The sequence below is a fragment of the Rhodamnia argentea genome, chromosome 3 (genome assembly GCF_020921035.1).
Source record: "Rhodamnia argentea isolate NSW1041297 chromosome 3, ASM2092103v1, whole genome shotgun sequence".
NCBI classification, from domain to species: domain Eukaryota; kingdom Viridiplantae; phylum Streptophyta; class Magnoliopsida; order Myrtales; family Myrtaceae; genus Rhodamnia; species Rhodamnia argentea.
Genome location: NC_063152.1, coordinates 15,744,839 through 15,757,384, shown reverse-complemented (window position 1 = coordinate 15,757,384; position 12,546 = coordinate 15,744,839). Strand labels below are relative to the sequence as shown.

The 12,546-nt window shown below is 39.6% G+C and overlaps 2 protein-coding genes across 2 annotated transcripts in view; both read left to right on the top strand.

Moving 5' to 3' along the window:
- LOC125314484 overlaps positions 1 to 1,142 on the top strand; it is a 34,303-nt gene extending 33,161 nt beyond the window's left edge. The window contains exons 3-5 of the mRNA XM_048276862.1: positions 135 to 172; positions 296 to 362; positions 1,095 to 1,142. Of these exons, the coding sequence (XP_048132819.1) occupies positions 135 to 172; positions 296 to 362; positions 1,095 to 1,127 (138 nt within the window). The 3' untranslated portion in view covers positions 1,128 to 1,142. The remainder of the gene's footprint in view (positions 1 to 134; positions 173 to 295; positions 363 to 1,094) is intronic.
- The window catches only part of LOC115732668 (disease resistance protein RUN1-like), a 525,447-nt gene that overhangs the window by 240,670 nt on the left and 272,231 nt on the right, over positions 1 to 12,546 (top strand). The window lies entirely within an intron of this gene.

Genomic DNA, 12,546 nt, shown 5'->3' with positions numbered 1-12,546 from the left:
TCTACTGGTAGCAACTTCACGCTGATTTCCTCTTGAATTGCCTGAATGCACGTATGACAGAAATTCTGACTCTTTATACTCATATATTTTTCTCCTAGCAAATAACAAGACTTATCTGCCTTTTTCTGTATAAGGCAGAGCTTGCTTTGGACAGCCTTGAAGTTCGAGTTGAGTAAGAGACTGATTTTCAGTAAGCAGGCGCATTTTAGATATGTTACTTTATTTACTAATTAAGATAATTAGTATTTTCATGATTTCACATTTTGCTTACTTATATTAGACCTTGATTGGACAGCTGTGTGATTGTTGAGGAAGGGCACCTTATTGCGGCAAGAAGAAACAGGACTAATGAGACGCAGAAAGTATGTGTATCATTGCTTGTCTACCCCTTTCTATGGATTTTGGCCGACAGCACTTTGTTGTTGTTCTGAATTGATAGTAAGGAGAATGCTCTTCAAACAATGTCCACACCCTGACATTGAGGAGCAGAGAGAGTTTTCCACGCTTCACGCATAAGATCATTTCTTAGACTCTTAGTGTTGTGGGTATTTGAAAAAAGAACCGAAATTTTCCAGATACGGTGTATCGATGATTCTGTCTTGGAGATAGTGGCTCTTCCAATAGGATCATGATCTCATGCAGTTGGCTTTGGCGAAAATCCTGTCCTTAGGATATAGGGATCTTCCTCACTTAGTCTACATACCAAGCAGAGGATGGACACAATTGAAGCCTTGAAAGAGTAGTCAACATGGAGCAGATACGAAAGAGGCAATTTGAAGAGGGAATAGGCGAGTTATGGTTGTGCTGCTATTATTTGCTTCGGTTAACTATTTGTTATTTGCATTACTATAGCTCTCCTTTCGACACTGAGGAAGAAGGAAATGACGGTGAGAGATGCAGCGATTCAAAGATAAACTATTGGACTCCAACGTTAAGCAGGAGTAACAGGAAAAAAAAAACATGAAGGAGAAAACATCTTTTATGAAATGCATTTCCTAAATTTATGTTGAAACTACACTTGGAGCAAAACTTTCGATCTGACAAGCTCCTAAGGTTGGTATGCTTTGCTTATGTTTCTCCTTGCGATTTCCTAGGCAAGAAGACGTGCAAAAATGGAAGCTCACTGATCTTCTTCTTGAACGGAGGCGGAGGACTGGACTTCCGTCTGCAGAAGTTGCAGAGAAATTTTCAGAATGCTCCCTTTATGTTTCATGTGAAGTACGCATATTGTGTGCAGCAGCATTATCGATCATTGGTACATTTGTTGGTTTTCATACTGAAATTAAATTTAGTTTTTGTAAAGTTTTGTTTGTTCATAAATGTTTGGATGAGCCAATTTTCAGTATAAAAGGAAGTATATTATGGCTGTGCAAATGATAAATTTGGAGTCTGTTGCATTGAAGTAGCTCCGGGGCATTCATTAGATCAGTTTCTGAACTGATTTTTTGTTACTTTCTATCTCTCACGGACAGATTTTCCTTAAATCAATCACCACATGAACCTCTTCCTCTTTTCCCTCCCTCCTTTTTTCATCCCTGACCAGCTCATTAATCTTTTCAAACTCCAGATCGCCTTGTTTGTTCTGTGTTTTGGTCATCAACCACGGTTCCTCTGTGAGTGTTTGGCCATGTTTCATTTTCGTGTAATCCAATTCTCTTGACCGCATTTTGCTCCTTCAAAATCCCTCTTCAAAAAATGGGTTGTTTTTTTTTTTTTCGTCACAGTCCGCTCTCTTGGCCGGCCTTGACTCGTCTAATCCTCATCTTCAAAATTTTTATCAAAACTTCCACAATTCTTGCGTTCAAGATCCACCTTGCTCGACTCATATGTAACTCCACAGCAAGGAGTTAGGACTGATCCCACTATCTTGGAATCATATCCAATCCCGTAGTGTTGAAGCCGGGTCCAATGGCGCTATCATGAAATTCAAGCCAACTCCCATGATTCTTGTGTTTTGAATTCTAGTTCATATTGCATGTCAAGCCATCCGTCGGCCGATCCAAAATGAAGATGTCCATAGCCGAGCCCCCTATTTAATTCGATGCAAACATGCTCCGTTTAATTCAAATGCATTAAATGTCCCCATTATCTAAATATAGAGATATAATAAAAGTTTGAGTTTAGGACTAAGATAAGCAAATATTTCTATTAAAGGATCCAATTGCACCACATCGACGAGCTCGATTCTTAGTTTTCTCATAGAATAAATGGAAAAGAATATCCCATAAGTATTAAAAGTTGTGTACAGTAGGGGGTGAGCGATTCCCGGTCCGGCTCGATTCCCCTCAAGAACCGGGAACCGGACCGGTGATCCCGATTCCCAATTTTCGGAACTGGGAATCAGACCGAACAGTCGATCCGGTCCAGCTCTCGAGCGGTCCAATGGAACCGTTAATAAACTGTAGAATTTTATTTTATCCCTTTTGGTCCCAAACTCCAGTAAGTTGGATGGTGACCCGGAGTACACCCGGGAACCGCGAAGCGGACTTCCCCGCTACCAGTATACATTACTTGCAGATAAAGTGCGAAGTCACATTGAAGTTTAAGAAAATCGCATGCAGGGGCATGACAAAATTCTTATTGATTTAACCTAGGATAAGTCCTATAAACCACTCAATTCCGAAAACAACAGAATTGTCAATAGGCATAACTAAAATATTATCACCAGTCATCATCCATCATTCTAAATTTTCAACTTGCTATCCACTCCTATTGCATGCATTCTCCGTTTTTTTTAGAGAGAGAAAAAAAAGACTCAAACTACCCGAAACTATCCAGAGGTCAAGTTGCAAGACTAGGCATTGTCGTTGAATTCTTGCAAAGGCAAACTTGAGCTAAAATGTTTATCATGAGTACAGTGACCATGTTTAATTCATCAAACTCCAAGAAAGAAGGGAAACATTAAATAAAATCTAGGGTTACGTTTATTAATTTAAAAAAACAATAACAATTAAAATTGATCGGTCCAGTCCGGTCCCGTACCCCTGGAACCGGGAATTGAACCGGCCGACCACCGGTTTCTTTTTTAAGGATCGGGAGCCGGACCACCACCCTTTGGAACCGGGAACCGGACCACCGGACCTGTCTGGTCAGTCCAATTTGCTCACCCGTAGTGTACCGCACTCATTTTAGTGCCATAAGTTTCTGTCGGATCATTTAAATACCAATTCTTTTTGTCACGACCCGAACCCCGCGAGCTCATCGACATCCCACCTGGCCACACTTATGTACAGTTCTCCAGGATCCAAAGGCCAACATCAATCATGCGGAAGCAAAAACAAATCCCCGTACAGAAACAATTAACATCACGATGACTTGGGACGGTAAAAACAAACTTATATACATATCCACACGTTCTATACAATTTTCCAAATCTACGGCTTCGGAGGCCACTGTACAAGCCTATGACCACTAAAACAAAAAGATTACGTGGTCGAAGCCTACTATACATCCCAAATAAAACAGCCATCAAAAGTCAAGAGGCCAACTACCCTAGGCCTCGTTCTCGCTATCCGGTACTATATTATCTCTCGCCTCCAGCTCATCCTCGTCAAGCTCAGGTGGCTATTCCGCATCCGATGGCTGTACAACCTCCCCATCTTCTCCCGGTACCATGACATCGTGGAATATCGAATCTCCCGGGCGGAACACTCATGGCCGAGGCGGGTGGTCTCGAAAAACAACGAACCCACGACGGGGTGAGATAAAATCTCGATAAGCTAGCCCCTAATCCTAGATTAGGGCTCTAGTGCCTCCAGACACATTTTTCAAATGAACAATTTCCAATAATTCTTCTTTCTTCCCAAAAATTCCACAATTTAATTCCAGAAAATTCCGTTCTTTCTCCGAAAATTCTCACACCTTCTCCAATATTCTACGTTACTCCCGTTTCGGCGTTCCACGCCCCGCCTAACAATAAAATATTCTACGTGCTCCCGGGGCCCGTTTTTAGCACACCAGGCCATAATATAAATGTCCACCTTACTCCAAAAATTTCCACGTTACCCCGAAAATATTCCACGGCACTCCGAAAATATTCCACGTTACTCCGAAAGTATTTCACGTTGCTCCAGAATATTCCACGTTACTTCGGAAATATTCCACGTTACACCAGAATATTCCACGTTACTCCAGAAATATTCCACGTTACTCCACCGCCATCAAATAAGTTCATAACATTGAGCCTCGGACCTTTATGGAACACGGCTCTATATATATACCAGGGTCTCGGACACATAGGAATACGACCCACGGATCTCGGTCTCGGACACATAGGAACACGACCGGATCAAGTCTCGGACAATTAGTCGAACACGACTCACTTTGGTCTCGGACGACTTAATTAAACACGACTTTCTTACTTTCTCGGTCTCGCGACAATCGGACGAATACGGCTCACTTTGGCCTCGGACGACTTGATTGAATACGACCCTCACATTTCCTCGGTCTCGGACAATCGGACGAATACGGCTCACTTTGGCCTCATACGACTTGATTGAATACGACCTTATCATTTTCTTAGAATAGTTCGGGACCACGTGATTCACTCACGTTAGAGAATTAATAATTCGGGATCACCCGATTAATCCACACTAATCCAAATATTAATTCAAACTACCCGATCAATTAATACTACCATAATATCCAATCCACGCCATGCGTCCATATTATGCTAACGTAACAATTTATAAATCACGCACCACTAAAATTATACTAACGTAGAAATTCATCACGGGCGAACAATAATAATTTTCTAACACATAACTAATTCACAACTATAGTACTATACTATAATAATGTCACATTTAATTAGCACCGTGGCATAACGACTTTATGTCACATAAAAGTAACCCTAGTTAATATATTAACTAACCATGGTTCAAAAATTAACTAGAGTCAAATACTAACCTAACCATGGTTAAACAATAGCATAAAGTAACTCTAGTTAGGGCATAAAGTAACCATAGTTAAACTTTGACCACTATTATCTTCTTGACTTTACTATTCATGCAAGAACAAGCTTTCTCTCTCCTCCAAATATTCATTCTCGGCCAAGGCATAAAAATGGCCAAAAACAACCAATTTTTCACCCAAATCTACCAAATCTCAAGTCCATTAGCATCCTAAATACCTAATATAAGGTTAGGGACCAACTTACCACTATTTTAGCAAGTTTTCTGGCGAGAAACCGAGAAAAAAATTGATTCCAATCCGGCGGCTCCGGCGACTCCTCTTGGTCGGCCAAAGCTCAAGCTACTCCGGTGATTCTAGGCGGTTCACGGTAGAGAATAGAGCTCCGGCGGTTCAAGGCGACACCGGCGGAAGCTTAGAAAAATTTTTGGTGAGAGAGAGAGAGACAACAATGGTGGTTCGGCCAAGAGAGGGAGTGAGCAAGAGAGAGAAAGTGAGCTAGAGAGAGAGTGGGTTCTTGAAAAAAATGAAGAAGAAGGCTAAATAATAATTAATATAAGTTAAGAATAATTAATTATGTCCACAAAGTCAAGAGGGACAAATAATTTTCTCCCCACATTGACTAGTCAAACTCGGCCAAAGGGAAAAATGACCAAAATACCCTTCGGTCCAAGTGAAAAATGGGGTATTTTTCGAGGGCAAATGGGTCCTTTCTCATATCAAGTCCAAATCTACTTTTCCCGAACCTCTTTGGGGTAAACCGCGAAGGAATTGCACATAGGATGAGGAAACGTCCAAAATTTTTATTTATTGAAACCCTTGAAGGTCTGACGTCAAATTACGAAGCTCGATTCGCGATCAATCTCGATCGATAGAATTTTCAGCGTATCTCAAACTAACGGGCGGCTTTTAGGAGTTACGCGTATCGACCCGTGATTAAAAATCACGTTTAAGAATTACTCGAGCCATGGCGACCTTGGTTGTCATTCAATTGTGAGGGTCAATCACTAGTCCCGATGGTCGCGATCGTTCGAAAATAATTTAGGGACGTTTGGAACTCATACGAGGTCAAACGGAATCACCCGTGATTCAAGTATAGAGCATTGCCCAAATCGTTCCTTAATTATTCTAGGATCGGCCTATATTGGTCCAGAATATTCCCTCGACAATTTTCATGGCCAAAGAATCAATCCAGGATCAAATTCTTAGGTCCACGTACTTGATTTTCTTAGCTAGCCATTCCCATTTAGTTAGTCTGCTCGAGAGGGATCAACTCCGAGTGAGATTCGACCGAAATACATCAATGAGATCTTTCATTTATTCAAAGCTTCGAAAGTGAGTCAGAATTCAGGATGTCACACTTTTGAAATACAATCACTTAAGTGCCAACTCCGATATACTTGACTGGAAATTCAAGGTGACATTTTTTGTCAATATTTGAAGCTAACATGGCTCGTTGGAGGTCTAGTCAGCAATAAAAAAGGCTAAAATTTGAAAAATAATAATAAAATACAAAAAATAAAAAACTTAATTAGATTTTAAAAATAAAAAACCTAAAAATTTAAAGAAAAAAAAGGACATATGTACTAAAGGTCCTAAAACTTGTTATGAGAATGTAATTGAATTCTAAAATTTATAAAAAGTGTATTCAAGTCCTAAAACTTATCAAATTAATGTAATCGAGCCCTTCCTTCAATTTCGTCAATTTGGACTAACGAAGAAATTGACGTTTTTTTTTTTAATATTTTCTACGTAATGCTGTGACTAAGACGCCGTGAGCCGTGAGCCCCACCCATCAGAAAGTACTATTGTCATACATATTATATGTGGTCTGAGACTCTGAGTGGTCCTGTGCTAAATTATTACTTGGTAACGAAGAAACTACTCAGAGGTGGGGGATAGGAATAGCCATTTCGTGGAAGCCAGGGGGAAAGTAATAGCAATTTCGTGGAAGCCAGCAAAGTTTTTCCCACTATTGAGCCTCTGACCAGTTGACGAGAATCCACCACCCCAAAGTTGTTTCTCCACTACTTTTGTCGGCCATAGACATGCTTGTGTCCGTCAGAGAATCCCAACAACGCGTTGGTGAAGATAAGTCCATGTGTTTACACCTATTGACTTATCTTGGTCAATATTTGAGCGCCATGTTTTTCCAAAGTTCTATAGAGAAGGCCAGTCCAAAAGAGATAACTTCGTCGAGAGCAATTCAACATAATGACTTGGTATTGACTGTTCGCAACTCGAGACTCACATGCTTGAATCTTGCTGTGCAAAGTTGGTATGGCGTTTATTTTAGCCTCATTTCATATAGGGGAAATTTCTCTTTTTCTATTTTTTCAAATCTAATATTTAAAGGGAGACTACATAAATATAAAGAGGTATTTAGGACTTATTATCAAGTAATGTGGGATCATACTTCAATAGTGTTTGTGAGCTCCACTTGTCGTTTGGAGCAGCTAGAGACAGCGATGCTCAAAGAATGGGCGAAAAAGAGACAAATTCTTCAAGTTTCAAATTCAAAATTTTACCTCGTACACAAGCTTGAACATTACGTTTATCACCCAATAGGTGACTTTTCGTGGCAAATTATCCAAGGAAAGAACACTAATTTGGGGTAGCTAGCCACGACGCTTTGCTGCAAAAATGTCATCGTGGGTCTTGGCTATGTCCCGATACTTGGCTCTCCAAGCTGAAGGTACATAAAGGGAGAGCACCAAAGTGTCCATTTTGCACTGAGATAAAGATACCCCAAATTTTGCGAACGCCCCAACATGGCTGGAACTCTTCCGATAGAGGATTCTAGCTTCTTGAACACCGACCCAATTCAAGATGGTTCGTACTTGCAGAATGAGATCTCTACAGACTTTTCCAAACTCTACCAAAAGCAAATTGATTTCTCATCAATGATTTGATTATTTTATTTAAAGTCGCCACTATAGTTAGGAGCTGAATAAAATGCAAGAGACTGCTTACTTCTACGAACTAAAGATTTATAGATTCGGAGACTTGATTATGTAATATAAATATAATTCTTGTTATGGTACCTTTTCTTCTATAAAAGGCTTTGCGTGCCATTTTTTTTTTTTTGGTTTTCTAAGAAGAAATGGAAATCTAAATAATAATTAATTTATGGATACTCAAAAAATACAAATACAGATCCAATTAAATAATGACAAATAAAGTAAAAGATGAGGAAAGAAATATTTGGAATAGCATCCATCCACATTATTTAATGCCTCATTATTAAGTTCCGGGTTGGGATCCCCGTGAGCATGAGGAAAGAAATAACGGGAATCGTATCCGGCCATATTATTTAATGCCTCGTTACTAAGTTCCGAGACAAGATCCCTATGAGCTATGCATTAAAATTAACGTGCACTTAAGTAAATACTAATTACAAGTTCCCTAATCTAGGTGACAAAGATCAATACTACACTAGATGAAGCCGGATTAATTATGAATTCTAAACTAATCTTGTGATGCAATAATTATCTAATATGCCATCAAGAATTTTTACTGTGTATTTATGATTACTTTTGATAACCAATATGGTTTAATCTAACTAAGTTGCTTGTGAATAAAACAAGAGTTATATGCATGAACGAAACGGTAGAAAGATGAATTCTTTTTGGGTGGAAAAAGGCGATGGTAAAAGTAGCGTGAGAAACGGATCTTCTACGCTTTCTAATCTTGTCTGATTTTGATTTTGGTTTACTTTCCAACCCTCACTCAAATCTCCCCTTTTGAATTCCCCAGCCACCGAAAGCCATCCACCGACACATTTTCCTCAAATCAATCACCAAATGACCCGCTCCCTCTTTTTTCCCCTCTTACTTCATTCCTGGCCAGCTCATCAATCTTTTCAAACGAGTATTTGACCATGTTTGATTTTTTTTGTATAATCCAAAAACCCTCTTCAAAAAACGGGTTGTTTTTTTCCGTAAAAGTCCGTTCTCTTGGTCAGCCTTGACTCATCTAATCCTCATCTTCAAATTTTTTTATCCAAACTTCCACAATTCTTGTAATCGACATCCAACTTGACCGACTCATATCTAACTCCACAGCAAGGAGTTAGGGACTGATTCCACCTATCTTGGAACTATATCCAACCCCGCAATGTTGAAGCCGGGTCCAATGGCGCTATCATGAAATTGAAACCAACTCCCACGATTCTTGAGTTTTGAATTCTAGTTCATCTCGCATGTCGAGCCATCCATACAAAATGAAGAAGTTCATAGCCAAGCCCCCCGTTTAATTCAATGCAAACAAGCCTTGTTTAATTCAAATGCATTAAATGTATCCATTATCCGAATGCAGAGATCTAATAAAAGGTTCGAGTTTAGGACTAAGATAAGCAAACATTCCTGTTGAAGGATACAATCGCACCTTTACGATGTCTTTTTGAGTTTCGAGAAGGAGATGCGTAATACCTTCGTCAGCCATTTCTATAATTATTAATAGATTTATTATTTTTTTCGTCAGCCATTTCTATAATTATTAATAGATCTATTATTTTTTTCGTCAGCCATTTCTATAATTATTAATAGATCTATTATTTTTTTGGCTGGTACACTTGATTGTGCAGAAAGATCGAAGGACAGTCCGAATAGTTCCACAATTATTAATAGATCACTTGATTGGGATATTTCTGGTAATTACATGTCTCTTGAGTGGGTCATGTGGTAGATTATTATTTAGCAAGGTGAAAACAACTTCTCAGAGGTTGGGGATGAAATTTGGAGGAAGCCAGCAAAGTTGTTTTTTTCAGCCCACGACTAGCTTTTGTCGGCCCACGCGGTCTTCAGTGAAAAAAGTCCCCGTGTTCACACCATTACCTGTCTTGGTCCATCCTTAACCACTCCCATTTTCCAAAGTCTCTGTCCTGCAGTATAAGAATCAATCAACAAGAAGATCAAATGGTGAACGAGCCACTTGAAAACACTGCATAAAATCTCAGGCTCACTGCCGTTCTTGATTGTTGAACTCCATCGTTCCAATGGCTTCTTCATCGAAATCCACCGGGCCATACGCGGTCTTCTTGAGTTTTAGAGGTACGGACGTGCGTAACAGCTTCACCAGCCATCTCTATAACGAGCTAGTCCGGAATGGAATACACACTTTTCGAGATAACGAAGAACTGAGGAAGGGGCAGGATATATCGATGGTCCTGAAAGCCATCGAAGAATCGCGCATCGCAATCATCATTTTCTCTGAGGATTACACTTCCTCATGGTGGTGCTTGGAAGAGGTGGCCAAGATTATGGAGTGCAAGGAGCAAAAGGACCTCACCGTTCTACCAGTGTTTTATAAAGTGGACCCAAGAGAAGTGAGAGAGGGGAGAGCGAGTTATGCAAAAGGCCTGGCTAAGCATGAGTCTAAGCATTCGGAAAGGATTCGAAGAAATGGAGAGATGGAAGGAAGCCCTTTCGGCATGCCGGTAGATTGATCCGGGTGGACTTTGAATGATGGGTAAGTAGAAAGAGTTCCATCTTTTGTATATGAAACTATACTTTACGAGTGTGATAATTTTTTATTTATTTAGTTATGGGCTATTTGAGGTCTTCACGTTTCATTTTAGTCACGTTGAGTTCTATATAGATTTTCAATTTTGGCCAACCATTTCACAAACTAGTTACAGGTGGCATTTTGAGTTCGAAAAATCACGTGGCTATCCATAAAACAGACGCGTGGCTTTTCCAATAATTAAAAATGGACACTAGCACTTCATCGGCTGAAAATTTTATTGATTCATTTGATCAAACTAGAATGTTCAAACTTGTTTGCCAAATGGACAGAATGTTAAGTAGCGTTATTGCCCTTACCCCCATTTGTTTGAAGGAATATGAAAGTTAGCAAGGTTCGCAGGCCTAATACATGTCCAAAAACAATAACATCGTGCTTTCGGGGAATTTAATGGTTTTGGAATCAAAATCTTAACCATCGTTCAAAGTCCTAAATCACATGAGAGTCAAAACGAAAAATAAGTGAGTCGTCATGTCTAAAGCAAAAGAGCATGGATAATTTAAGTAGACAGATACATGTTTTGATTGGTGTGGAGCTCTCGGAGTTCAAATTTGACTCGGTGGGAATACATTTTCTTTTGGCTGTAATTATCTAAAAATGAGATGAACTGCTTTGTCAATCTTTGTTGGTGATTGCTTGTTATTTGGTTATTCCAATTGACTAAAATGATGCTAAAAACTTCTTTCTTCGTTTTTGCCAGAGATGATGAGTTGAAGCTTATACAAGATATTGTGAAGAACATCTCAACTCGCCTAAGCCAAACACCTTTAGATGTTGCTGAGCATCCGGTTGGGATAGAGTCACGAGTGGCTAAGCTAAAATCAATGTTAAACCTTGAGTCTAAAGATGATGTTCTCATGGTGGGAATATGGGGACAGGGAGGCATTGGAAAGACAACATTGGGGAAAGCCATCAATAATGATATTTTTAGACAATTTGACGGTTCAAGTTTTCTAGCATGTGTTCGAGAAAATTCAAAAGATTGCAAGGGTTTAGTTACTTTGCAAGAACAATTACTGAACGATATATTATTACCGCACGAAAAGATAGTGGTGCCCAATGTCGATAGAGGTGTTAAGCTAATACAAGATAGACTCCGTAACAAAAGAGTTCTTGTCATCCTTGATGATGTGGATCACGAGAAACAATTAGAAGCTTTAGCAAGAAAAGCCAAATGGTTTGGCAATGGGAGTAGGATCCTCGTTACTACAAGAGATAGCCATTTGTTGACTCCCTTGGATAGATGAAGATCATGTGTATGAAGTTAAAGCGCTAGGATAACGGTGAAGCTCGTGAGCTACTTAGTAAGCATGCTTTTCCTCCATACCAAAAATTAAAAATAAGGGAAGATCTAGTGGATGGTGTTTTGGATCATGCTAAAGGCCTTCCTTTAGCACTTAAGGTGTTGGGTTCCTTCTTACGTGGTAGAAGACAGGATAAATGGGAAAGTGCGCTAGACAACCTTTATAGAATTCCTACGAAAAACATCAATGATGTGCTCAAAATAAGTTATGATGGACTAGAGGCAAATGAGAAAGAGATTTTTCTCCACATTGCATGCTTCTTTAATGGGTGGGAAATAGGGACCATTATGAAAGTTCTCAACAGTTGTGATATGAATGCAGTGATAGGATTACAAATTCTCATTGAGAGGTCCTTGATAAGAACCGAGTTCGGAATCATAAAAGTGCATGACTTGATTCAATTGATGGGTAAAGATATCGTGAACCAAGAATCCGATGATCCTAAGAGACGTAGCGGACTATGGCTATATGAGGATGCTCTTGATGTTTTGTCACGTGACATGGTAAGACTTGCACATAAGCTCAAAACCTCCAATTCTCATCTTTTGTCTCAAATTATTGAACATGCATAACCTAAAAAGCCTTGTACATGCAGGAAGCTTGTGATGTAAAAGCCATAGTGTTGGAGCCACTTGAGCCAATAAAGCTATCTATCGGTCATGATGCTTTTACAAAATTGAGAAGCTTGAGATTGCTCATTTTGCAAAATGTTTCTTTCCGGGTTCCTGTATGCTTTCCACATTGGCTCGGATGGTTTGAATGGGCCGATGCTCCCGGGATTCCAAAATTTTCCTCTGGTCCAAAAAAA